The sequence below is a fragment of the Pangasianodon hypophthalmus genome, chromosome 23, assembly GCF_027358585.1.
Source record: "Pangasianodon hypophthalmus isolate fPanHyp1 chromosome 23, fPanHyp1.pri, whole genome shotgun sequence".
NCBI classification, from domain to species: Eukaryota; Metazoa; Chordata; class Actinopteri; order Siluriformes; family Pangasiidae; genus Pangasianodon; species Pangasianodon hypophthalmus.
The window spans coordinates 15,384,591-15,409,542 of record NC_069732.1 but is presented as its reverse complement, the minus strand read 5'-3'; the positions used below and the strand labels follow the sequence as shown (position 1 = coordinate 15,409,542).

The 24,952-nt window shown below is 40.1% G+C and overlaps 1 protein-coding gene and 1 long non-coding RNA gene across 2 annotated transcripts in view; one reads left to right on the top strand and one right to left on the bottom strand.

Annotated features, from left to right (window-relative positions):
• tnrc18 (trinucleotide repeat containing 18) overlaps window positions 1-20,722 on the bottom strand; it is a 62,474-nt gene extending 41,752 nt beyond the window's left edge. Inside the window, 3 exon segments of the mRNA XM_034298652.2 lie at window positions 333-491; window positions 18,500-18,876; window positions 19,651-20,722. Of these exon segments, the coding sequence (XP_034154543.2) occupies window positions 333-491; window positions 18,500-18,713 (373 nt within the window). The 5' untranslated portion in view covers window positions 18,714-18,876; window positions 19,651-20,722.
• A 564-nt stretch (window positions 20,723-21,286) lies between these two features.
• LOC113536159 (uncharacterized) lies at window positions 21,287-22,671 on the top strand. The gene is made up of 2 exons (XR_003403663.3): window positions 21,287-21,601; window positions 22,178-22,671. It is a non-coding gene; the product is annotated as an uncharacterized LOC113536159 (long non-coding RNA).
• Window positions 22,672-24,952: the final 2,281 nt, after the last annotated feature.

The following is a 24,952-nucleotide window of genomic DNA, read 5'->3' as shown; positions in this document are numbered from 1 at the left end:
TTTTACATTGCTCCAGCCTTTAACAATAACACTTGGCCTTATCAAATATGTTTATCAGTACAGGTGGCACAGCCTACTCACACAAACTTCCATTCCTATAAACCTCACACCCAAAACGACAAGATATTCGAGATAAAGAAGTGCCCGTGGTCATCCTCAGTCCCTGTCCGTCACCTAACTCCGACTCTGGTCTTTGTCTTGGCCCAGTGATCTTCCATCACACCTAATCATTCAACTCATTATGCTCACGCTTTGTTTACAATAGCAACATTCGCGGCTGTTTTTCCTCAAGGCTAAGATGTGGTTGCATCGAGAAAAGAGTTGACTCATACCTTCATGAGTGTGTGAAGCCCAGAGCTGAGCCATCTGCAGGCTGGGCGGGTTGGGGGCTCTGAAGGCGGGGTCGGAGGGAAGAGAGCTCGGCCCTGCATGCGGGTTGGATGAGCTCATGTAGCCACTGAGGAAGCCAGAGGCACCTGGGAAGGCATCACCTGCAGGGGAGGAGAGCAAAACACAGGGTTTCAAATCGTCTCACATGACAATGCACTTTCGGCTTTGTTTGCAGTGCACCGATCGCATTCCTACGAGGACAAAAACAGCTTGGACAAAACTGACATGATTACCCAGAGGAGGGTTAGGTTAGAGGGCTGTGGTTTCTTTTGTATTTCAGCATGGCCGCAACCTCAAACCCGGTTCTGCCACAAACATCAGCTGCTTTATTTTCCTTCAAAGACAACGGCTTACTGAGAAGCGAGGAGACCACAAGCAGAAATTGGCTTTTGCTTGTAAACAAATGTCATGAATAATAATAAGTGAACCTCCATGTTATGTTAACCGTCATTCCAACAGATTCCAGATGTTCAGATGTTCAGAGTGGCAATGTCTAAATAAAAGTGTGCTGCTGCTTGCTAGCTCGGAAACAAACACTTTGAGGACATTTAGTTCATCCCTGCTGCATCTAGAACTTTCATGGCTGTGATAAAAATGCATGGCTACATACAGGGAAGCATTTCAAAGTAATGCTGAGGTATATACACACTGGGGATGAAGAGAATACCTTTGATGAAAATGCTTTCTCCTCTTGACAAATAAGAAAATAATACTTCAGAGCCGAGCAAAAAGATATTCCTTGCATATAAATCAGCAAATTATTCCTAAGGTCCATACATGTCTACGCTCGCTGGACCATGACGTGTGAAAAGGAAGCACAGTCTAAATTAATGAGGCCTTCCCCCATTTGCTGTGATGTAGCCTCCCTGCTTTTGCACATAGTGCCTTTGGCATGGGAGGAACCTTCACTTACACACACACACACACACACACACACACACACACACACACACACACGATTGCTTCAGTCACTTTCCACAATGAGCTTGTTTTTTTCCTTCTGCACATGTAAACGCTCCATTAGCATGTGAAGAGAAGGAGGGACAACAAGGCATCAAGAGCAACATGAAGCTTTTGTAGCAGGGGTTAGCATGCGATTAACCTGCGCGAGGAGAGGTCCTGCTCCACCGAGGAGCTGCTGGGCCACGCAAGCAGAGGCTATAGCCGCTAGCAGACCTTTTGGGCTGCGTCTAAACATTAACCACAGGGTAGATCAGGCCCATGGCAGGGGCAAAGAAGAAAAGACATTCTGTGGAAATCCAAAGGAAATCCACTCTTGGTAGCTTGGTTTTCAGTGAACTGAGCCCAAATCACACACACACACCCACACACACACATGAATATAAGCACTACTCATCAAAACCAAAGAGAAGAGAAAATACAGGGCTGGCTTTCATCATGATTGGGTAGCACATAAATGCAAGAGTAGTCAACACAGGGCAGGAGAAGGAGGGTGACTGGACCGGCCAGGTGATTTGACAAAAGGCAGCAGTGCATTTCTAAGCCTTTTTTTCTCCATCAGCAAGAGTCTCTCTCTCTCTCTCTCTCTCTCTCTCTCTCTCTCTCTCTCTCTCTCTCTCTCGCTCGCTCTCTCTCTCTCGCTCGCTCTCTCTCTCTCGCTCGCTCACTCTCTCTCGCTCGCTCGCAAACACACCCCACTAAAGCAGCAAATCTGGACAGCATTTCCTCACCAGGGTGGGGGTTGCATCCCTAGACGGCCATGTGCTTCAACTTAGCCCGTTCCCCCACTGCAAACAAGTAGAAGAAAGCGAGAGACCTTGGATTTCTAAAGCAGAGGAGGTACTGAACACCTCCTCCACCCTGCAGCTCGCTCTACGCTCACTCAGGATCCATTCTAATGCATCGACAGCTCTTTTTCTTCCTCTGTCCAATTTAGAGTGGCTTTAAACCCATCCTAAAGTGCTTCGAACTGAACGCCCGATCCATGGCAATGTCCGTTCCACAGGCTGGACTGTAAGTGGGAACAGCTGTCAAATCCATAAAACAAAACCTCAAAGCGGACTTCTCGGCAAGATGTGCACAAACTGGCTCAATTTAAAGCCCCCTGCACTGCTCACCTATGCCTACATCCAAACCGGCCTTGAAGGAATTTACAAAGTCATTTGTTTCGAATTACTTCAGAAACGTAAACACAACCCATTGGCAAACGATTCTGTGTGCCTCTGCAAAAGTGTACTTTTTTTCCCCTGTCTGCTTCATTCAGCCTGCTTTGTACCAGACACAGTTGTTGTTTCGAACGCATGAGAAAGAGTGAGGAGTTCAGCAGGTCACGAGCAGTTCAGCTTCCTTAATACGAGGAGGGGGGGGGGCATTTTTCCTCCTCCAGCTCCAAGAGCACTGTCAGAGACATGCTGAACAGGGCCCTGGAATGTCCTAATTGCTAAGGTTGCTCAACTCAACTGCAACCCACAGGTCTTGTGGTAGGCTTTCGCAATCCCCCCCCACCCACTCCGCCCCCCACCCGCCCCCCCAACACACCCCCTGTAATTAAAGCCAGACCCTTAAAGACAATTCCAAAGAACTGTTGTAAATTAGACAAAGGAGAGACACTAATTAGAATTCAAGACCTTAAACCAAAGCACAGGCGGAAAAAAAAACATTACAATTCTCAAGCCCACTCTTAACTGCTCTAAAAAAACATTGCTACATTAAGAAAGGCCAGCATTACAGCAGTATAATGCACAAAACAAAACTACAACACCACAGCCATTTATACACAGCTGGAGGAATTGCGTTTAGTGTTACACTTCTTGTTTCATGCTTCATGAGTTTCAGAATTATATCTAGATGTAGAATATCCACACGAAGAAAAAAAAAAAAAAAGAGAGAGAGAAAAGTGTAAAGATGCATTTGCAGCACATTTAAATCCGATCTCTCAAACCACTTCAGGAGGCGGTCATGAGATGCATTTTTAGTAATACAAGATTTGTACCTCCAAGCCATGTTTGACAGCCCTAAACTCAGCAATGCATTAGCAAAGCATTAGCAAGACTTTTAAAAGGCACAATTTTTCATGCACAAAACATCTTATTCATAAAAAAAAATACTTCATATAAATATTTAGCCTGTAGCCTGTGTAGTGTAGACTGGTATATTTTTTTTAGGATACAATTCAGATATAAGACACAAGAAATACTCACGTGTAAAAGGGCCTGACCTCTAGCTTAGCTACAGAGTCTGCTATGTTTCATCAATAAACATGGCCAAGAACCTACATTCACAGAAAGAGATAGTTTGACTGACATGGCATCGTTTTTATAGAATCTAGTGGACAGGCATTAGACTCTATAATGCGTCATCATGTCCCTGGGTGGATCTGTTTGCTGAAATCAGCACTCAGAAGTCCAGAGAGCCAGACTGCAACCTTCACCATTCTGAAAGTTGTGAGACTTATGTGAAGAGCATGAGCGAAACACAAACACGAAAAGCTAAGGGCGAAGTTGAAATTCCAACGCAAAGGCAGTATAAACCAGACCTACAAACCATTACACAGACTTCTCTGAGGAGACAAAAGTGCTACGATACAGCATGTAAATACCGTAGCACGAAAAAAGAAACACATCATTGCAAAACGAAGAACCGTACCATTATGCAGCAGTCGTCTTATAGTCTCTTGGCACCTCTTCCAATAGCCACAGTAAAGATAAAAAGTAATATTTTATCATTTCTTCTTTCACAACATCAGGTTCTCATAAAACACAGTTCTCTGGCTATGATAACAGCAAGAAATAACTATGCGCAATAGAACAGTATGAGACACTGTTATGTTCTAACTGCAGTATTACGGCTAATTGCGACATGTTACTAATCAAAAACTGGATTTCTGTTTACAATTTCTATACTGCTGTAGTCTTTCCAGAGTTTGCTGTGGTATTCATTTTCTTTTCAAAACCTAGCTTGAAGGCCAGCTATTTTTGAAACCGCTAAAACTGCAGGGAGCAGATCTTTGCTTTTGCTAGTGTTACCACCCACAAAAAAAAAACAAAAAAAAAAAAAACAAGCCATTTGGACTTCTTTCTCTGTATCAGTGCAGCACCTGTGAGAGGAGATAAAAACATACCAAAATGTACCTGTTCCAACACGTCGACCTGGACCTCATACAGTCAGTCAAATTCCTACACTTCTCAAGGCCTCGAGCAGAAACTTTTGTTCCACTTCCCTGCCAAACAGGAGGGAGTGACAAAAGAACTGTGGCATGTACCAGTAGATCCTGTACACCAAAGTAAGCTCTACCTAACTGAAGTCACACAATACATCTGATATTCGTATGATACTGTCAATACCACAATGTGGCAAACGTGTCAACACTTTCGGCTTTATATTTAAACAACAGTACTTTGACGTGTTATGTAATTAAAGCCAGACCCTTAAAGACAACTGCACAACAACGGTTGTAAATTAGACAAAGGGGAGAAGCTAATTACAATTCAAGACCTTAAACCAAAGATTACAATTCTCACCCACTCTTAACTACTCTAAAAACAGTACTCCACGAGAATGATCAGTATCATAGCAATACCATAAACACCGCAGCAATTTACGCAGAAGAGCTGCGTTCACAGCTAATGTGAAGTCACAACCAGTTTTCCTCCACATATAAAGGAAAGTATATACGCACCCAAGATGCATTTATATCCCATCTCTCAGACCACTTCAGGAAGTCGGCTGGTAAAACAAGATTTGTACCTCCAAGCCATGTTTGACAACCCTAAACCCTCCAGACAAGCGACGCACGTTTCCAGGAATACCAGAGCAAGTGCTCGATAAAAATGTTAGCAGAATTAAAAAGGAAAGATTTTTGATGCAGCACTCCAACACTGACGCTGATGTTATGCCTCAAGGTCATGCAAGATGTGCAGGGATTCATATGTAACAAATATTCTTGTAAAGATTATAGTTTTGTTTCTATTTTTCTATAAAAGTGCTAGTCAAATTTCTGTAAACTAATATTTATGTTGTCTACTTTTTAACAAAATTGACAACACTTTTGTGTACAAAGCAGAAAAATGTTAAAAACATAAAAACAGAGACTAAACCAGACTAATTTCTTACCCAACGATCTATTTGACAAGTCTGAATTGGAGTAAAAGATACTTTGCTGGCTAGTTTGATTTGGTTTTAATTTCCACAAAATGAAACAAACCAAAAATCAAAAGATGTGGGGTTTTTTTTTGGGATTGAGTGGGGATAAACCATACCCCCCCCGGTCAGAAGTACCGAGGACGAAAATGTTATCAGACCCGTATCAAGTGTGCAACATTGCACAGCCACTACTAATTAGAGTAAATAACTACATTAATAACCGGTTTGAAACAGCAGCAATTTCTTTTTTTTTTGGTCAGGATATTCAGAAAACTATGGCCTAACCGACGAAGGAGCCTCTAAGCTGCAGGCCAAAAGCACCAGTTCTTATTCACCAAGCCTACAACTGTGTCCAACAATACACCAATACACCTCATTTGAATTTGGCCTAGAAACCAGGCTGTATAACACGCAGTCCTGTATACAGTGGGGTTTATTTTCAAAAGCAGCAATCCAGGATGACAAAAAAGTAGCAATATTGTATGTTATATGGCTATTCTTTATTACAATAGATTATTCATTTAACGTAAGAAAACACCCCATGTTATGAAGGCTACTGTTTCTCCCAACGTGAAGCTCCACCCAAGGCCGAAACATGAGCTAAAACATGAGCTAGCACCAGACAGATCAGATACGCGTGTGTGTCTGATCATCTGTCCTTAGCTTGAATGTTGCTGCACACAGGAACTGTTCTAAAGTAGCATTTGTCAGCAGGATCCGTCTCCTCAAGGCCCTGCTGCTGTATTTACCACGACCCTGTACTTTATGGGATGCTAGGACACGTTTAAATAATGCTTGGACCCACACGCTGCTGTGGGGGCGGCCCTGAAATTTTCTGCCCTGGATTGCAATTACGTGACTGAGCTTAATGACGTGCGGCATGGATTTATATTGTGCCTCGGTTTGGGCTACAAATCTATTTCATACAGCAGCTGCACACCGAACAGTGCTCTTTTAAAATGAATATCTATCACTGAAAATGCTTCTCACCACCTTTTCATTTGCCATTCAAGAATGCTTGTGTAAAAATCTTGCAAAATAAGGTTCTGTGCTCACACAGGCCTCAGCATTCATGACAGGCAGGCAGCTGTGTGCACACCTGATCCTCCCATCTGCAGAAAAAAAATTGTCATATGATGACAGATGTACAACGAGCTAGCAAATAGGCCTAACAATAACGAATCACACCACTCCTCTTAACAAACCTCACAAGAACTTCACCAGTCATAGATACTGCCACAAACCAGATATTCAGGGATACATAGGCGAAAAAAAAGAATCACGACATCATAACTCAATAAAAATAACTAAATTGAAAAGGCTTGTCCCATAAATCAGAAGCATGTGTTTAACTGTTACTTGACTGCAGAAACTCAATTACAGGTAGTCCTTTTTTCTACTAGTCAGCTATTCAGACACATAGCAATTACGTTCAGGCATGTATATCAAACCAACCTAAGCTGCATTTTAAAAATATGCTTATGTATTATATACGAATAATAGAAAACAAAGACCGCTAAGAAACAGGACTCGAAAATGATTGTAGTACACAAGGCTTTCTGTTAAACTTCAGTCTTTAGCTAAACACAACTGTGCATGATGTCTTGCTGCGAGGACAAACTGTCTGACCAGTGAGAAGACTTGGAGCAGGGAACCTCCCATAATCGCTAACTGCACTGTACTGTAACCCAAAATGAATTCACAGTTCTGAAGTGACCACATGACGTAGGGTTTGATATAAATCATGGCGTCGTGGGTTGTCTTTCTTCTCTTCTTTTCTTGTATGTCAGAGCTCAACTGCACCCTAGAGCGATGTGTGTAACACTTGGTTTGGTTCCATCATGTCATGAGTTAACTACGAATGGTTCTGCTGCGCAGTACGCCATTTATCTCTCAGTTCCTCAACGGGTGTGTCTTCCATCAAGACACCAAACTTCCCGCAAATTTCCCCTTAATAAGCATTATTAATAAGCATAGTAAATGGTACAAGAGAAGAAATCTCAACCATCGAGTTAATTTTTTTAAAATCACAAACATGGCAGAGCAGTGAAACCCTGAGGCTTGGTTAAGGCATTCTATTGATAAAGAGTGACGCAAAGCAGTGTGGTAAACAATGACAAATAAATCAAGTCAAATATTTAATATATCTGCACACTGAGGAGGGAGCTTGCAGAGACAGGCTGGTTATTTAGATGTTGCCTCGAGTGGAGAGTGAAGAACGTTGGAGACTCTTCAGCACTTTGGTGCACTGTAACAAGATATGAGTTGCAGAGTAGGTTTCACAGCCTTTTAATATCTTTTCAGAGGCAGAGTTTAACCCCTGTCGGCCTGGCCAGGTCACTGCTCCTCTGTTGCCCTGCCCTCCCCCTCACACGGTCAGTGGCCTTTGTTCCACCTCTCAGACCTGCGTTTGTGTTTTTGTGCACACATGCTCGTTGTCTGACACTGCTCAACAAAAAGGACATGACCGATTCACACCAATAGGAATGCCATGACATCTTTACTGAATACAGACGAGACCTCCTAATCCTGTCCTTAAATAAGAATTTTCTTTAGCAAAAGAAAGGGTTCATTTTTACTCAGGGTTTAGTAATTACCTCCTAAAGAAGCTAATAAAGAATTAAAGTATGGTTTTAAAAAAAAAAAACTTAACTATTAAAATTAAAGAACAGTTTATTTTTATTCATGTTACTGAAAAGAGTCTAAATTGCTCTGGCCTGCTGTGCCTCCCGGCTGTAATGTAACATATATACTTAAGTACTTACAATGTACTCGTTTTTTTATTGTAATTAAGTGCTAATTAAGTGTGAAACTAAGAATGACCAGATATAATGCTACAATTTAGTGCAGTAATTCCTTACATATTTAGTAAAACACCAGTGGCAGACATTTTGGAATTTTCTACATTTTTTGAATCATCTTTACAAAATATCAACAAAAAGTGGGGCAACAATAATTTGATACTATTTTGATATTTTTTCTGGTGTGTCAAACACCTTGTGCGGACTACACAACCGTTGCACATAAACATTATTCTCAATAAATTAAAACTCCTATGATATAGCTGATAGTGATCTTTTTATAGTTAAAAAAACTGAACATGTATCCATTTTAATTATTACAAACTGATCAGAAGTGGCAAAACTGAGGTAGAATTTTGAGTGTTATTTCATTAAATAGAAGCATCATCACAGGTTTCTTTATTAAATGCAACACTGATGTTTTGCTGGAAGCGAACGGATATAATCATGACACTTACTGTGCATCAGAGAAATCCCTTTGAGAACCGTGAGATGACATTTTCATCATACCCCCCACCCCACCTCTACAAGAGCCATTACTAAGAAAGTGAACATGAATAAAACAAGGAAGAAACAAGAACTGTTTCTGTATATTCCTTCACAACAGCGATGTAAATTAAATAGCACTAACTAACTTGGTGTAGCTTTTCTAGGCCACAGGGCTGTGTAACACAGAAACCTGATCTCATCAGCCTTCCAATCACTTACCGTCAAATTACATTTTAATAAGCCTTCTTCTGCAGCCATTTGGCAGCTGTTAAATCAACCTATGACGTTCAATTTCTTCATTTTCTCCATGCACGGGATAATTTTCTGGAGAATTTAGCATTGTTTCATAGCATTTATAATCTAGTAGATTTTGCTCTTTGGCTTAAATGAGGAGAAATAAAGATCAAAAAGCCTTTAAAAAAAAGTTTTTAAAAAAAATCGATGCCATGCAGGGGGACACAAATAATGAAAAAAATAAAACAAATATGATAAGAGTTTGCCTCATTCCTTTCTTGGCAAACAACAATTATAGAGATTAATCAAACACTTACGAGGAAAAGAGAATGAAAGAAAAAAAGGTTGCAAATGCCCTCCAGAAAGACACATTCACATAAGCATGCTAAACAGCCCAAGCGTTTTATTTCAATCGTACAGAGTACATAACCCATGAAGGATGACCGAACAAGGCATGTGCACTGGGACACTAAACACTTTTATGTTTAATTCAGAGGAAAGGCAAGGCTGCAGGAGGTGCACCACCCATCCTCCCCCTTTCGCTCTGCTATCTCTCTCACTCGTCTATGCCACACGGGACGGGGGGGATGGAGGAGACACACAAACACCCCAGCATTTCACTGCTCTCCAGCTCCTCGCCTGTCACAATGAGGGACTTGTCTCATACTATCTACAATAGCACACTTCTGGTCCATGCTGGAGGCAGAACGCAGTGAAAATCTGTCTCCAAGGGTAAAAACAGACAGATCTGAGGAAGGTCACATATTATTTTAGCTTCCTTCGTGACATGCTGCTAAATAAAGAGCAATAACTCACTAGTTTAGCACCTTCAGCCTGCACATTACAGCAATGCAGGTTTATCCTCGAGACCTGAGCACAGAGACGAGTGTGGAGAGAACACCGGACGGCGTATGGGTAACTTCTACGAGCCGTTTTCATCTGCACGCTTCGGCGTAAGCCTTTTCTTCAAGAGTTAAAGCGTAGTCATTCTCAGAACATAATAATCAACAAAGAGCAAACTGAAAGGGAAAAGGTGGACAGAAGAGTACAGACGAGCAGGGTTACTGTGTGTGCTGCAAGCACAGCTCCACTCCAAGCTCTCTGCGCTTTCAGTGCAACATAACAGGCCAAGGAAAAAAGCTGTAGCACAAAATCAACGCTACTGGATTCAGAGAGTGGAGCCTTGATCTTGGCAGCTTGCTAGTCTGCCAATATGCACTGTGCCCTTGGGCAAGCTTGTCTCCAGCGTCGGTGAAGGTTACACAACAAATCATAAACATGTCACAACCATGGCCCCCAAGTATAAAAAGAATAAATAGATAGTAGTATACTTCTGCAAACATAGAACACAGCCGTGGATATTCTTGGGCGGGAGGGGGGAGGCAAAGACAAACAGAGATTTGGGAGAAGAGAGCAGGGATCAATAAGAGAATAGACAGCAGACAGGCGAGGTGTTAGCCGTCAGCTCTATCTGCAGGCCAAACACCACAATCCTCAAATAGAAAGCAGGCCTTAAACCACCAGTAAAGCTGGAGCTTGGGATGGGTCCGAATGATCAACTAATCAATGGCTACGTTTACATGCACATCAAATTCCATTTAAGGTCTATATTCGGGTTGCAGCCATATTCCGGTTACGATGTTTATACACGTACAGGCATCGGAATATTCCTGTATACATGGTTGTTATAAGTATGCCTGAGTTGCCACTCCTAAATACCTAGCCTACAGCCAAGCATCTGTTAGCACCCATAATTCCTTGCAGGCTGAGCATGCGCATATCTCTCTTTTCAGTGGATTTTCTGAAGAAGGTGTTTACATGCAACAAATTCCCGATTAAAACAGGCATATTCCAGGTGTGGGAATCGGAAATTGGGGAATCCAAATATTGTCTTAACCTGAATCGACCAATCAGATTGCAGCGTTTACTTGCACGACTCAATACTAATTAGAATACTGCCAAATTCCCATTAATATCAGAATATTGATGTGCATGTAAACATAGCCAATTAGTTGTCATGAGGAAGATATTCCTCTGTCAAGATATCAACAATATTCCGAAGGTTGTTTAATCATTATTATTTTTAATAATAATATCATGCATAAATAATAGCACGCACGTCGGGGTGTGATGTTATAGGAAAATAATACCACACCACCACAAAGTGGATTATTTTCCTATAACAGCACATCCCAGAGTGATTTATTCCTCTTACACCACAACGATTTGCCAAACATTGCCATTTTTAATTTATTAAACAACACTTCATGGTTTTTAACCATTTAAAGCTATTATAATATTGGCAATAACTGGAACTCACTCGTCTCATGGACATTCCATAACATTAAATGCAACCATAAGCAATTTCTCCCCCTCCAGCCTCCCTTTTATTAATTGTCTTGACGTTAATAAAACAACAAAAAAAAAAAAAGGTTATGGCAAAACTGTTACAAAGCACTGACACTGGAGACTCATTCCATAAATGTTATCTCTCCTAACAGAAAGCTTCACTGTATCAACAATCATCGGTTTTTCTTTTTTAACCAGGTAATTTTAAAAATCTGTTTATTATTAGGCTTAGATTACATAGAGAGTCAACAAGTCCCAGTTGTTACTACAGAAACAATAACATACTCATACAGGAGCATTAATAGGCTATAACCCGAATTACAGCTGAAGCTACTGCCTGGACTGCTGTTACAGAAAATTAATCATCAACTTCTGACCAAATCAGACTCGAGAATTCAACAGCGCTGTAGATATAAGTCATTTCATTTATAAATTTAAGATTTATATTTTGACCCTGTTACATAACTCTTCACCTGTCACAAGGCTAAGCCCAGTTTTCTTTAAAAAAAAAAAAAAAAAAAAAAAAGATCCACAAATCCTGAATAGGTGAATTTTAACAAAGGCAAAAGCAAAATGACCTTGTAGAATGAAACGTTCACACACTTACAATGGCACATCCCAGTTCAACAATGACCATGCATAACAAAAGGCATCCATCAGTTTCAACGACTCCAGATCTAGTCAAGTGAGTATTGTATTTGTCTTAAAAGCAGCTAGACAACACAACCAGCAGCGAGAGGATCTGCGTGTTGCTAGCAAACACACAACTCACAAAAGAATGCATGACTTGGAAAATGATCATTTATATCTCTGTTTGCTTTTGCATGTTGCCTTAAAAAGCACAACTTGATTTTTAATTTTTTTTGGTAACGCTTTTAGATAAAACTTCTAAATTGAGAACGCCAACTTTATCAGAGTCAGAATGCACAGATTGGCACTTTGCTATCTTATTAATTAACAGACGTTTGTTAGCGAGGTTATATGTGACAAATATTCATTAGATTTAAAGCACTGAAACACTGCCCCTTTAACTTGGGAAGGCAATTCCCATAGGACTTAATGGGCCGTGAGCAACATTGCAGTTATTGTGCATAATCCATCATGGTGTCCGTTTTCATCACGATGCCTTGAGTGCACAAAAGGTTAGAGTTATTTATTTAATTAATGAACAGCTCTATCTGTGTTAGTTATTGCATCCAGATAATCCTAAAAAACACTTCAGGCTGATGTTACATGGACGTAAGCCTGAGCCAGGCTAATTACACTCATCTATACAGGGCTTCCATAAGACTAATTAGTAGACTAGTTATTCAGAAAACACAGTGACTAGTCAATTATGAAGATATGTACTTTTGCCCTCTATCTGGCACCACAGGAGCCTCAGAGGCACCGAATGAAAACTGATCAATTGCAAATTCCCAAAGGCACTCCACTTCAAACGCATATCTTGCCAAGATTTACATTCCCCGCACCCCCCAATCCTTTACTTATACAAGCTTGCATGGAACCCCTGTTGAACGAGTGTGGTGTGGTGCAGGAATATGTACTTTTTCATGTGGTGCACTATAAACGCATTTAAAAATATATTCAAGATGTCTATAATTTACTCGCCAATCATTATCAAAGACAGCCAAGGATCCTGAAAAATTGTATGGATGTGTTCAGCCTCAACAGTCAAAGGCAATCATTATCTAGAAAAAGGAGGAAAAAACATTACCCAGCAAATGTGGATGAAGTGATTTTGGCAAATCATTCTCCAAGCAAATTAAGATGGTTTGGCAGAACTTCAGCTTGTAAGCCATTACAGGTTTTATTTTTTCGCTCCCCATGTATCTACAGTATGAAAGCTGCAGCTGAAAGCCAGTTTAGTAATATCACTAAAATACCACTACGTGAAAATATTCAACATTTTTATAAGTATATCTCAACTAAGTACTGGCCTAAATATTGCTCATAACACTTTCACACCACAGTGCACATGAGTTAAACCGACACATCTTTGTTGGGGGGGGTATTTTTGCGTTCGGTAACTTTTAATTTGAATAAACTTTCAAACTGAATTATATCAGTAGCCTAAAATGAATCACACTTTCATCGAAAAGAAAAGCAAAGGAAAGCCCAAAATGTAGCCAAGCTGAATGTTTGTGCCACAATAACACAACCAAACACTATTAGCTTCATGAATATAATTTATGGCTGAGCTCATGACAGGGTGCCCCTGATGCCTAATAAAAGCCTGTAGTTCCTGCCATACCAGAAGAGCACCACCATGAAAATCATTTTCAACCCTCCAGTCTTTTAGGCTGTTCAAAGTTAAATCAAGGTCCTATCTTCCTCTATCCTTATCCTCACATTAATTAGGCCAAACATTACCCTAGATTGGCACTGCTTTAGAAATAAGACTAAAACATGCCATTTTTTTGCATTGAAAAACAAAACATGGGCCTCTGTAGAGCCTGAATTGTTTCGTGTACTTTATGTAAGTTATTTACTCTTCAGTCTTAACAGTCCCTGAACAAAAAAAACTGACTCTGGCTGTAGAGCAATCAGCTATACAAGGCAAGAAAGTAAGGAACAGTACATCACTTTCATAAAAGGCTAAAATAAATTTACACAGTTTAACAAACATAGCTGAGATGAGCAGATATCTAGCTTTACATTTACAAATCTGCCTGACATTTTTATCCAACACAACTCACAACTGCGAGCAGTTGAGGGTTAATTGCCTTGCTCAAGGAATCAATAGTGGCAGGTTTGTGGTGCTCCGATTTGAACTCAGAACCTTCCGATCACTAGCCCAAAGCCTAAACCACTGAGCCACCACTGCTATCTAAAAAGATGGATACAGATAGTATCACAGAAGCACGGTACGTGCAGACAGAGCGGCTTGGCTGTGCTGAGGAAACAAGGCTGCTTGCAGGTTGCTTGGTAAAGGCTGTCCTGGCTGGCAGGAGCTTAAGGCTTATCCTCATCACACTTCTGAACTACATTTTACAGTCCACATTCACGGGTTTAATGTTCGCAGATTTGACTATTCGCGAGTTGCCATCAATAATTAAATGGGATTTTTTTTTTTTTTTGCAAAGTTTAGTAAGTCATAAACGCATAAAATATATGTATTATTACTCTATTTGTCATTTACCACCATAAACATATACACAAATTTATTTGTGCACTAAAGCACTGTGGACTACGCACTCTGTTTGGGAACACCACGCTCTTTGTCTCGGTACTAACCAGCCTCGCTCACCTGTTTTGTCTCTCAGTGGTGTATCTCGCTTTTCTCTCAACTTTTTGCATCTTTATAGTGCAATAAAATATCAACTGTAATCATGGGTTATAAACGTTAATAATTTTACTGCTATCTAAATACTGTACATGTACTGCATCACATACAGTACTTGTACTGTATTCCCCCTCTCTCACTGTGTGTGGGTGTGTGTTAGCCTACATTGTTGATACTTCATAAAACATACTGTTGTAGTACAGTGTACTGTTTTACTTTTTTTGTGTGTTAAATATGGGGCCTAGAGATGTTCATGGTTTTTCCACATTCACAGAGGTCCTACACCCCTAACCCCTGCGAATGTTGAGGGCTGACTGCACTGCAATTAAAAGCTTTCGTTTAGTGCTCTGGATTCTTGTCTGAACATCTCTGAAAAGCGTGTCTGGTTTGCAGCTATGGTTTGAGCTTAAAAATGGTGCAGCCCCTTTTCACCTTTCAAACCGTAAGAAATCTCTGAAAAGATAACAGATTCTACTGAGCTAGTTCTGCATCTGAAAAACAGAAACACACACCACTCTGCATGAACATGCACAAGCAATCTGTACACTAATGCAATGCAATCTGTACACTAATGCAATGCAATCTGTACACTAATGCAACACTAATGCAAATTCAAGAATGTTTGTCTTGATATAAAAGCTGATCAGTGGGGTTTGGCCCACCTGTCTCTCAAGGATACATTACTAATGTCTAATTGTAGATTGCTTTCCAACATTTCTCACAAACGTAAGTAAAAAACTTTTGTTATTTCTCTTACAGTTGTCTGTGCTCTCTCTTACAGTTATCCAATAATCTCAGATTAACCTATATGTTTATCAAACAGCTACGAAAAATGCATGGGATCTATCAAATCAGTGCTTGCCAAGATGACACTGAAATGACAGATTTAATATAATCAAGGGGTTGGTCCTGAGGACGGACTAACAGAATGACATAACAAATCTGTTTTCCCTTTTGATGAGAGAAATTTGGCAGCCGAACATATTAAATATTCATGGAGTTCTCCGAAAAATGAGTCATTGTGCAAACATACGATGCATTTTCAGCTTGCTGGCTCTGTGCAAGGAGGCCATTTTATTTCGATTTAAGTTCACTCATGGCAAAAATGAGGCATGAAGGACAAACAGCCCTTCAATTAGACGGACGTGTTATGACCAGAACAAACGACTCTTCCCTACATTAGCAGTTCTCTCTTAGTAGCACGGGGGTTAAGGAAAAAAAAAAAAAAAAAAAGTTAAAAGAAAAGGAACTCACTCTTTTCCCAAGAGACTGTTTAGGGGAAATTGTGACTAAAAATGAACTGTTCAAACAGCTAAACAGAAAGTAGGCATACACTACTGGGATAACATGTCAGAGCAGATACACAGAGCAACATTTTTAACCGTACACACCCACTGAGTCAAATCACAGCAGCCGCATGACTGCACATAAATCACCACCATGCAAACACCAGATTATGCACTACCTTTTAAAAGGACAAAAACCCAACAGCCATTTATAAATCAAAGATGATAAACAAATTTGTGTCACACTAAAAAGACTAAACTTCTAGTTTCTTATCAGCACCTTATCACTGAACGTAATCAATAGTATTGAACACATATAACGAGACAGTCAAAGATAATGCAGTGCCAAGCGCAGTTTTAGTTAATTTATGACCAATAGCTATAAACGTAGGCTGGATTTAAGCAGTCACCTTACGATCAAGTTATGAAAGGGCACTTGTTACAAAAGCTCTTCTCACAGAGAGAACGTGGTGAACAGGGAATTACATACACACATTCAAATGACACTGAAGCAGCTTAAACTCAGATGATTATATTTCTTTCTGGTTTGTTCAGACACTTAAATAAAGCACTTGCATTAGAGTTCTATTTGGACATTTTAAATATATAGTTTTATTAAACATACACTCTTTATCAGTACCATGAAAAGCTGAAACCCCACATGACTAACAGGAATGGACATCTTCCTATGGTTCGAGAGTAGATCTTATCAAATTGTAGCAAAGCAAACTACTGAAGCACAACTGAGGTGGAAGAACAGCCTTTTTTTTTTTTTTTGCTTAAAAATATTCAGATGAAGTCCCCAGTTAAGTGTGTCACTGAAAATAGTATAATGACTGTTCGGATCTTTTAATAATACCCCTATACCATTTGTTCTATCCTGATTTCCAACCAGAACCATCATTTTAAATTTGGACGGTTTTCTATACAGGGCTAGACATCTGGAAATTTAGCTGCACATTATATAAGGACAAAACACACATCCTCTTTTAAATGAATACAACAATGCACTATGATACTAAATACGCTGGTTCCTGCATCAATAAACAAAGCAATACCGATGTCATAATCTGAACTATTATACTACAGCAGCTACAAAATAAACAAAATAAAATTCAGAATCAACAGACGCTTTGTTTTCAGCGATTGCACTGAAGGGAACCGAAGACCAAAAGAACTTTCCCTGCAGCTCTTGGCAAACCCACAGATGAAGGTTACCCTATTTTTACACCAGGAGTCCAGATGCACATGACAGGGAGTATTTTTTTTTAAATCCTGACCCACTTCACACAAGATCCACTGGAACTTAGGACACACACTCACTACAGTCTCAACTACTACGCTTGTAGATCCTTTTCTACTGTTTGTAGATTCGTCTTCCAGCAGCTTATCTTCCAAAACCTGAACATTTTCAATGCATGGCTCAACGCATAATCTCATGGTAATACTTTGGCATTCATAATTTCACAGTGGAAAAAAAAAGGGGAAGCGTGCAATTTTACCTTGAAGCTGCGTCAAAATGACAGTCAAATATGATGGGTTATGAATGTGACAAGTCTCTGCATTAGACAAATATTATGCATCATGACCTAGAACACAAATGACCTTTACATAGAGAAACTGCTCTGTTATTAAAGGAGAGATATTGTGTTGTAACTATGCTAACATTTGTTTTCCTCAGATATTGAGCATGGGATCAATGACAAGACCAGCAATATCAATATCCTCTCCAAACAACAAAAAGACAAAAAAAAAAAAATAAAATACAACAACAGGCCTCAATTCAGTGAGCAATAAAGTAGCCGACTGAACAGCTGAGTGGCAAAGCAGAGCTTCTAACCTACTGATCATAAGCAGAAAGAGACAAATGGGAGCAATTTCACTTCCAGCCCAATTTTAACAAGCCTCATTTTCTCTACAACTTGAAAGGAAATCGCAGGGATCCCTTATATCCTATCACAAGAGCCCAAAGTGTACTTGTGGCCGACGGTGTTTCAGGGATCAGGCGAGTCCATGAGCACACGCTTCCCCGCTCACAGTGCGCTGTGGCCGGTGTGTGCGCGCAGCAACGAGCCGGTTCCCCTCCATCCAGTGCGCACTCGCACAGCATTACACAGGGCAACTGCGCAGCACGGTGCAATCAGCAACAACCGACAACAACGCCATGGCTAATACTGTATTTTACTATATTTTTACAGAAATGATCATTCGCTGGTCGGTCGTATTCCCAATTGCAGCGCTATCACCTTATGCATTTTATATCAGCTCTAATACATATGAAACGGTCGCTCTTTTTTCTTTAGCACGGACTGATCAATCGCACCATCTCCTACTTTCTCCACTTTATTCCATCGCGTCCGCAGCCGTCTCAGGGACATTCTGCACCGAATCGCAATCGCCGCTTACTCCGAAACCACCAGCATGTTTTTTTTCCTGACTTCCCGAAGAAGTTTCCCCAGAAATCTACACCAGCAAGAGGATCTACATTTCTACACCACTCATCCATACTTAAAAATATATATATTCATATATACAAATATGAAATTTAAAGCGCTACTTACTGTGGTGGGATTGTATGTTAATGGTCGGAGAGAGAAATTTTCCCGAGTGCAGAGCGGCCGCCGGGTGGCTCGCGCCCAGGTGGCCGGGAGACGGTGGGATCCTCCCGGGCGCGGAGGAAGCTCCGAGTCGGTGCGACTCCATGGCGAGTCCCGAGAGCAGCGGCGGGGGAACGTGCACGGATCTGGGGGGCCCGAAATCTCGGCCATCCATCATCCACCCAAGTGGGGAACTCGATTAAAAAAAACAAAAACAAAAACCAAAAAAAAAAAAAAAAAAAAAAAAAAGAACTGCTCCGATCGGCTATTCCGAAACAGCCTTATAATAATGTCCCTAGATTTCCAGGCAAATCCGCGTCCTTATCCGGCATCGTGCCGACCTACAAAAACAACAACAACAAAAAAAGGCTCGGATAAACAAACTAGGAGTTAGAAATGATCTGATTAAAAGATATGGAAGATATAAATAGCCTATATAAATACCAAAATATTTAACAAGGGCGTGATGACGCAGTTTGAATCAAAGTAGCTACAAGAGGATAAAAAGTAAGTTCACTCGGTGCAAGAAATTCTAGCTGTCTCCGAGGCGAGGACTGTACAGTCTTAAACATTAGTTTATCATGGGTAGTTGTCCCTTCACCATCGTGCACGTATCGCTTATGATGATTTGCTTGTGTGTGTGTGTGTGTGTGTGTGTGTGTGTTTTCTCGACCGCACTACGCTACACTACGCAGGGAAAATCCAGCGTTTACACTTCGGCTTTCTCCAGCAACTGAGCCGAGCTCATGCAAAGCGGAGGCTAAAAACACAGTGGTGAAGAATAATAACTGTTCCGTATTTAAATAGTGACCTATCAGGGAATACAGTGAGACAATTTAAAAAAAAAAAAAAAAATCCGCCCAAGCGAGGATTAACCAAACACTAGCCAAACACTTCGGATCACAATCTGATAGAGCTTATAGTTTCAATGTTTCTAATGTAGCAGGTTTCAGGAACATGCTCTGATCCTGAATGAGGGTTTATTTGAACATCAAGATGTTTGTTTGTTCTTAAACGTGGAGGAAACAAAGTTTTGCTTCTACAGGCTATTAATTCTCGTCGTGGCGCAGATGGAGCACTGCTCAGGCTCTAGTCTAAGGGTGTTAAATCAGTACCTTCGGTCAATGGTGCCAAACCGCTCGTGAACAACTGTGGTTTAATTCTCATGTGCAAGCAACTCGATCACTTCTATCCAGCTTAACAGTTTGTCCCAAGAGCTTAGTGTAGTGTAGCCTCAATGTTGCAAGACCTCACTATCCAGTAAGCTTGATGTACATGTTCATGCCACCAGTCTGCTCTTACTAATCACACCACGGCCAAGCTGGAGATTTCTAACTCGTCCTTGTTCATGGATTTAAACACTTCACCGCCGAGTAAACCGCTACAGTGTGTTTAGCTTACTGATACTGAAACATTTCACCTAAACTCCAGCTTGGCTTCTACTTGCTAAGGCTACTGTCAAGGCTAATAGTTTACAGGTAAACAATGTTGCCCGAAAAGCGACAGCTACATTTAAAACTTGAGGAGTTGGAAGTTTATGAAGACTAAAACACACTGAAGCTACATAACATGAAGACTAAAAACTGAGGCTACACAGTCAGAAGACTAAAACACACTGAGGCGGCATAAGACTTAAGCTGAAGCTGCATAATAATAAGACTAAAGCTGAGGCTACATAGTCAGAAAAGTAAAATACACCGAAGCTACATAACATGAAGACTAAAAACACTCTGAAGCTACATAACATGAGGCTGCACAGTCAGAAACCTAAAACACACTGAGGCTACATAATAATAAAAAACACTAAAAACTGAGGCTACATAACAAGACTAAAGCTGAAGCTACATATGAAGAAGACTAAAACACACTGAGGCTACAGAAGAAGCCTAAAAACTGAGGCTACATAATAATAAGACTACAAACTGAAGCTACATAACAAGACTAAAGCTGAGGCTACATAGTCAGAAGCCTAAAAACACACTGAGGCTACAGAAGAAGCACTAATACGCACTAAAAACCAGCATGCTTCACACCAGAAGCAGCTTATTCGACGGCCACGTTTCAAAGTTTTAGCCTACACGTTTCCATTTTCAAGCCGCCAAACTTTTCTTGGCGGAAACATTAAAGCAGCAGAAGTGTTTTTGTGAACTATTTCCGCGGAAGGATTTACCCTCGCAAACACTTTAAAACAGAACTAACCTTGGTCTGGGCTGTTCTGCCCGCCCGTTCACCACCAATACGACGACTAGCTACATTATTATTATTATTATTTTTCTTTTTTTGCTGTAATCCAGTGCTTCCTAAACACAGCTGCGTTTACACTGGGCTTTCTACCGACTTGGACACCTTACTTGTAATGGCGACTCAGTTTAAAGAATCCTTTTTCTTCACAAAATCCCGACGCGAGGTGAAATATTTCCTACACTCCATTTACAGACCATCCGTAGTTACGCAGACAGAGAGTCGCTTATACAGGGGGGAAGGCCTCACACACACACTCTCACACACTCATACTCTCTCTCTCTCTCTCTCACACACACACACACACACACACACACTCTCACACACTCCCTCTCTCTTTACACACACATAAGCTACATACACCTACATACACACACCACTGTAGCTCTCAACTATCCTGCAATGAAACAAGCATTGTTTAACACGCCCCGCCCCCATGATCCCAACCTGACACACTCTACAGAGAGCCATGTGATTGGACGCTGCTTCTGTCAATCATCGCCATGTAAACACTTTGGCTCTTCGCCAGCGCTATAAAACCAATTATAGAGCAAGGAGGTTGAACTGTTTCAAGCCCCCTCTCCTTCCTTTCTTGAATGATCAAAACAGGCAGAGAATTTGTGGAGGGCAGTTTCAAGGCCGCTCCTGATTAAAACAGACGGATACAGACTTGATTATTGCTTTATCTCCCCAGATTACGAGACTTTAGACCAAACTTCTTTTAATCGACGCTTTTTTTTAATAGAGACACAGCCTTACGAGTGGATTTATATATGTTTTAGCCTATATTCAGGAATTAAAACTTGTATTTTTTCGAGCGCTGAGGTGAGTGAATATCCAGCAGGCCTGTTTAATTAGCTAGCTTTATGTTTCTTTTACACAGACACTAGCTATTAATTACTCACTTAGACTATTACTTTATCTTTGAGAGGTGTCTGTGTGGTGATTTTTTTATTTTTATTTTTTAGACTGTATGATAGATATAGTGCTAAATTAGCAACTTTTATTTTACGCACCAAAAAAAAAACAAAAACGCAAAAGGGAAAAAAAATGGCGGCATTGTTTTTTTTTTTTCAGGGTAATAAGTAATGTTTATGATAAGACACCATTTATAGAAAGTTGACACTCTTTTTAAAAAAAAAAAAAAATTAAAAAAGAGAGAAAGAAATGCGTGAAATGCCTTTGATAATTGGACTAGCTATATTAGATGATTAAATTGTTGATTTAAAAAAAAAAAAAAAAAGGAAAGAAAGCGGTGCGGTTTCAAACTGCCCTCTGTCGCGCGCGCCGGTGAGGCGGTTTCAAGTCTTCCTCCTGTGTGGAAAGCAGTGTGTAGAGTGAAGGAGAAAGCAGCATGCAATGAGTCGACGGTGATGTGTGCATTATTTTTTTTTTTTCCAGGGTCGGGCGAGCATCCTGTGTTTCTCGACTCACTTTTAAGCACTTTTCAAGCACAGATGCCCTTTGGATTGTTGTTGTTTTTCACTCGGAGGGAGGCTCAGTGTGAGCTGACTCACTGTGGGAATGTCTCCATGAAACTAACCGGCTATTCCTGAAGCTTCACGGCTGCCTGGATAAGTTATTAATGACCGACGAAACGGCGATAAATAGCCTCTGCCTCCACTTTTGTTCACGTTAGCTACTGCTGGCTTTAACCCAAGAAGACGTACAACGACATGTCTGTGTCTGTCCCTCTCTTTTCTCTCCTTTTTTGGGGCTGTTGTTCAGCAGTAAGTCAGAGACTCCTTTGTTCTTGGTGCTGAGGCGCGCGCGACTTGTTGTTGTTTTTGTTTTGTTTTTGGACGCGTTTAATTGTTCGCTCGTGACAATCACTGCCTGCTCTTGTTAAGGTGGGTGCTGAAATGCATTTCATGCAAATAAACATGATCAGCATATTCCTGTCCTTTTGTTGTCTCTTTCTGTTGTGCATCACAGCATCCGAAATTTATACCTGAAAGCAAGCACGCGCAAAAACACACTGACTCCAGGCAATTTTTCTTCCTATAAACTAACTTTAGTCATCACGAGGTACCGTCTACTTATAGTTTAGGTTGACACACCCATGTTTGGCATTCAATGTTCACACGCATTTACATCTTACAAGTTGTGATTTTTTTAATGTATGTATTTATATATTATAATGTCAAGCATGGGCTTACATGTTTGTGTTGCTTTGTACCTAAGCACTATACTCCTAGGCAAAGAAATGGGCCAAGCCCAAAATGGCAAAAATATTAAGCTTTTAATGGTCGTAACAACAAATCAGTGGTCAGGAAATTAACAGGAATTTAACAAACAGATAAGGGAAGTTAGTATGGGAGATTTCCCCTTTGATTTCTTTAAATGTGTAAGCCTTGTGGCCCTTGATGAGCTGCATCAGGTGTGGCAGAGAACCAAATAATCACTAATCTTTTAAGAAAGAAAAAAAAAATCCCAGAAAATATTTTGGGAAAATTTTGTACACCCAGACATGTGTTAGTTTGAATTTTACATCAAACATTTTAATCATCATGATTTTACCTTTGCATACAAGACTATAGAAGTGAATTTCCCTGTTTCTAGCTTTTCCCCCAAACAGCAAAAGGAAACAAGCAAATGGAGGCACAGGAGCTCTCATGAGTGCATTTGTTTCATTCTTGCTAATTTTCTGACCAATGATTTATTGTTAAGACTGTTAAAAGCTTAATATTTGCCATTTTGGGCTTGGCCTGCCTTTTTTTTTTTTTTTTTTGTTCAGGAGTGTAGTATTAGAATAAGAGCACCATGGGGAGAAAAAAAAACTTCTAAATTGTAGTCTACACAGGCCTTCATTTTGATAAATACCCAAAACAGATCTGCACACAAGCCCAAAAATATCTTTAGTTCCAAAGCTACCACCATGATCACTAAATCACTGGACATGAAGTAAGGGGATGTTTCGTGATGTTTCTTTTGCCAGTCACATGAGCTTTCCTCACACACGGGCCTCAACTATTGTGACTTTCTTCTAATACACACAGTTAAAATAATCTTTACACCTTCACCTAGTATGTACAGATTGATATATTGTGAAGTTGACAGGAATCTTTAAATGTAGGCCATTTTTTAAAACTTTGGTGTCGTTTAAAATAACATGGTCACATCCGTACTTAATAGTGTGCCAAATCGTATGCCACTGAGAGTAACGAGTAAGCAGTGTGCTCTTTCAAACACTGCCCTTATTCTGTGAAATGTTAAATTAATTTACCTTACAATTAAAGACAAGATGTTGTTTTAGTCTAATAATATTAATCAGGGGATGTGTAACTATCTTTATAAAATATATGTCCAAGGACGACCTTCTAGTAGAAGGATTGTAGAGAACATTAATGCCACAATCACAATTCCCAGCTGAAAGCAGATAAAATAAGTTATTTAAATATGCGCTACATCTATCAAGGTTCATTGAAAGTATAAATGAATTAATGGAGTGATTCAGAGACTTTGTGCGATTTGATTTGTCCTGGGAGATATTCTGAAATATGTTGAAATAGTGCAAAAGGTTATGGATGCAAAAGGAAGCTTTGTGAGGAAAACAACAACAGCAACAACGTTTGTGTCAGAGCTGTGAAACAAGAAGAGGAAGTGTGAGTGATCTCAGTGTCTAAGAAAAACCCTCAATCCGTATTCTTCCAGACACATACTGTTTTTAGGATCATTTAGTAAATGCTTTCCATAGCTATTAAGGCAGCATGACCTTGCTTTTAAAAGTCATGCGTTTTTAAATGCCAAATGCGTTAACATTTATCAAACAGCCCATGATAGAAAGTAAGCCAACATTACTAATCATCTAGATATGAAAAGAAGGCATTGTAAAAAAAAAAAAAAAGAAATCCGCATACTTTATAAGAGGTTCTGTGTTCTCAGTCCGTGTATAACCATTAATCATGTAAAGAGCACTTTTTTTTTTTTTTTTTTTTTTTTACATATTATCAAATATATAAAGTGTAAAATCATGATTTCTTTTTTTTAGTTTTACTCATGGGTGCTGAGTATGGCAACATTTTTCTCAATTCAGCCTGTGCAGACATTTTAAGAGCATTCATAATTCTGTATTATCAGCTCTGAAACCATCTGGACAAACTCAGGAGGGATCATGGTTTGTCTCACTGGCCTTTTGGTAGGATTGAATAGTTTCATTTATAATGTAGGTCGAGT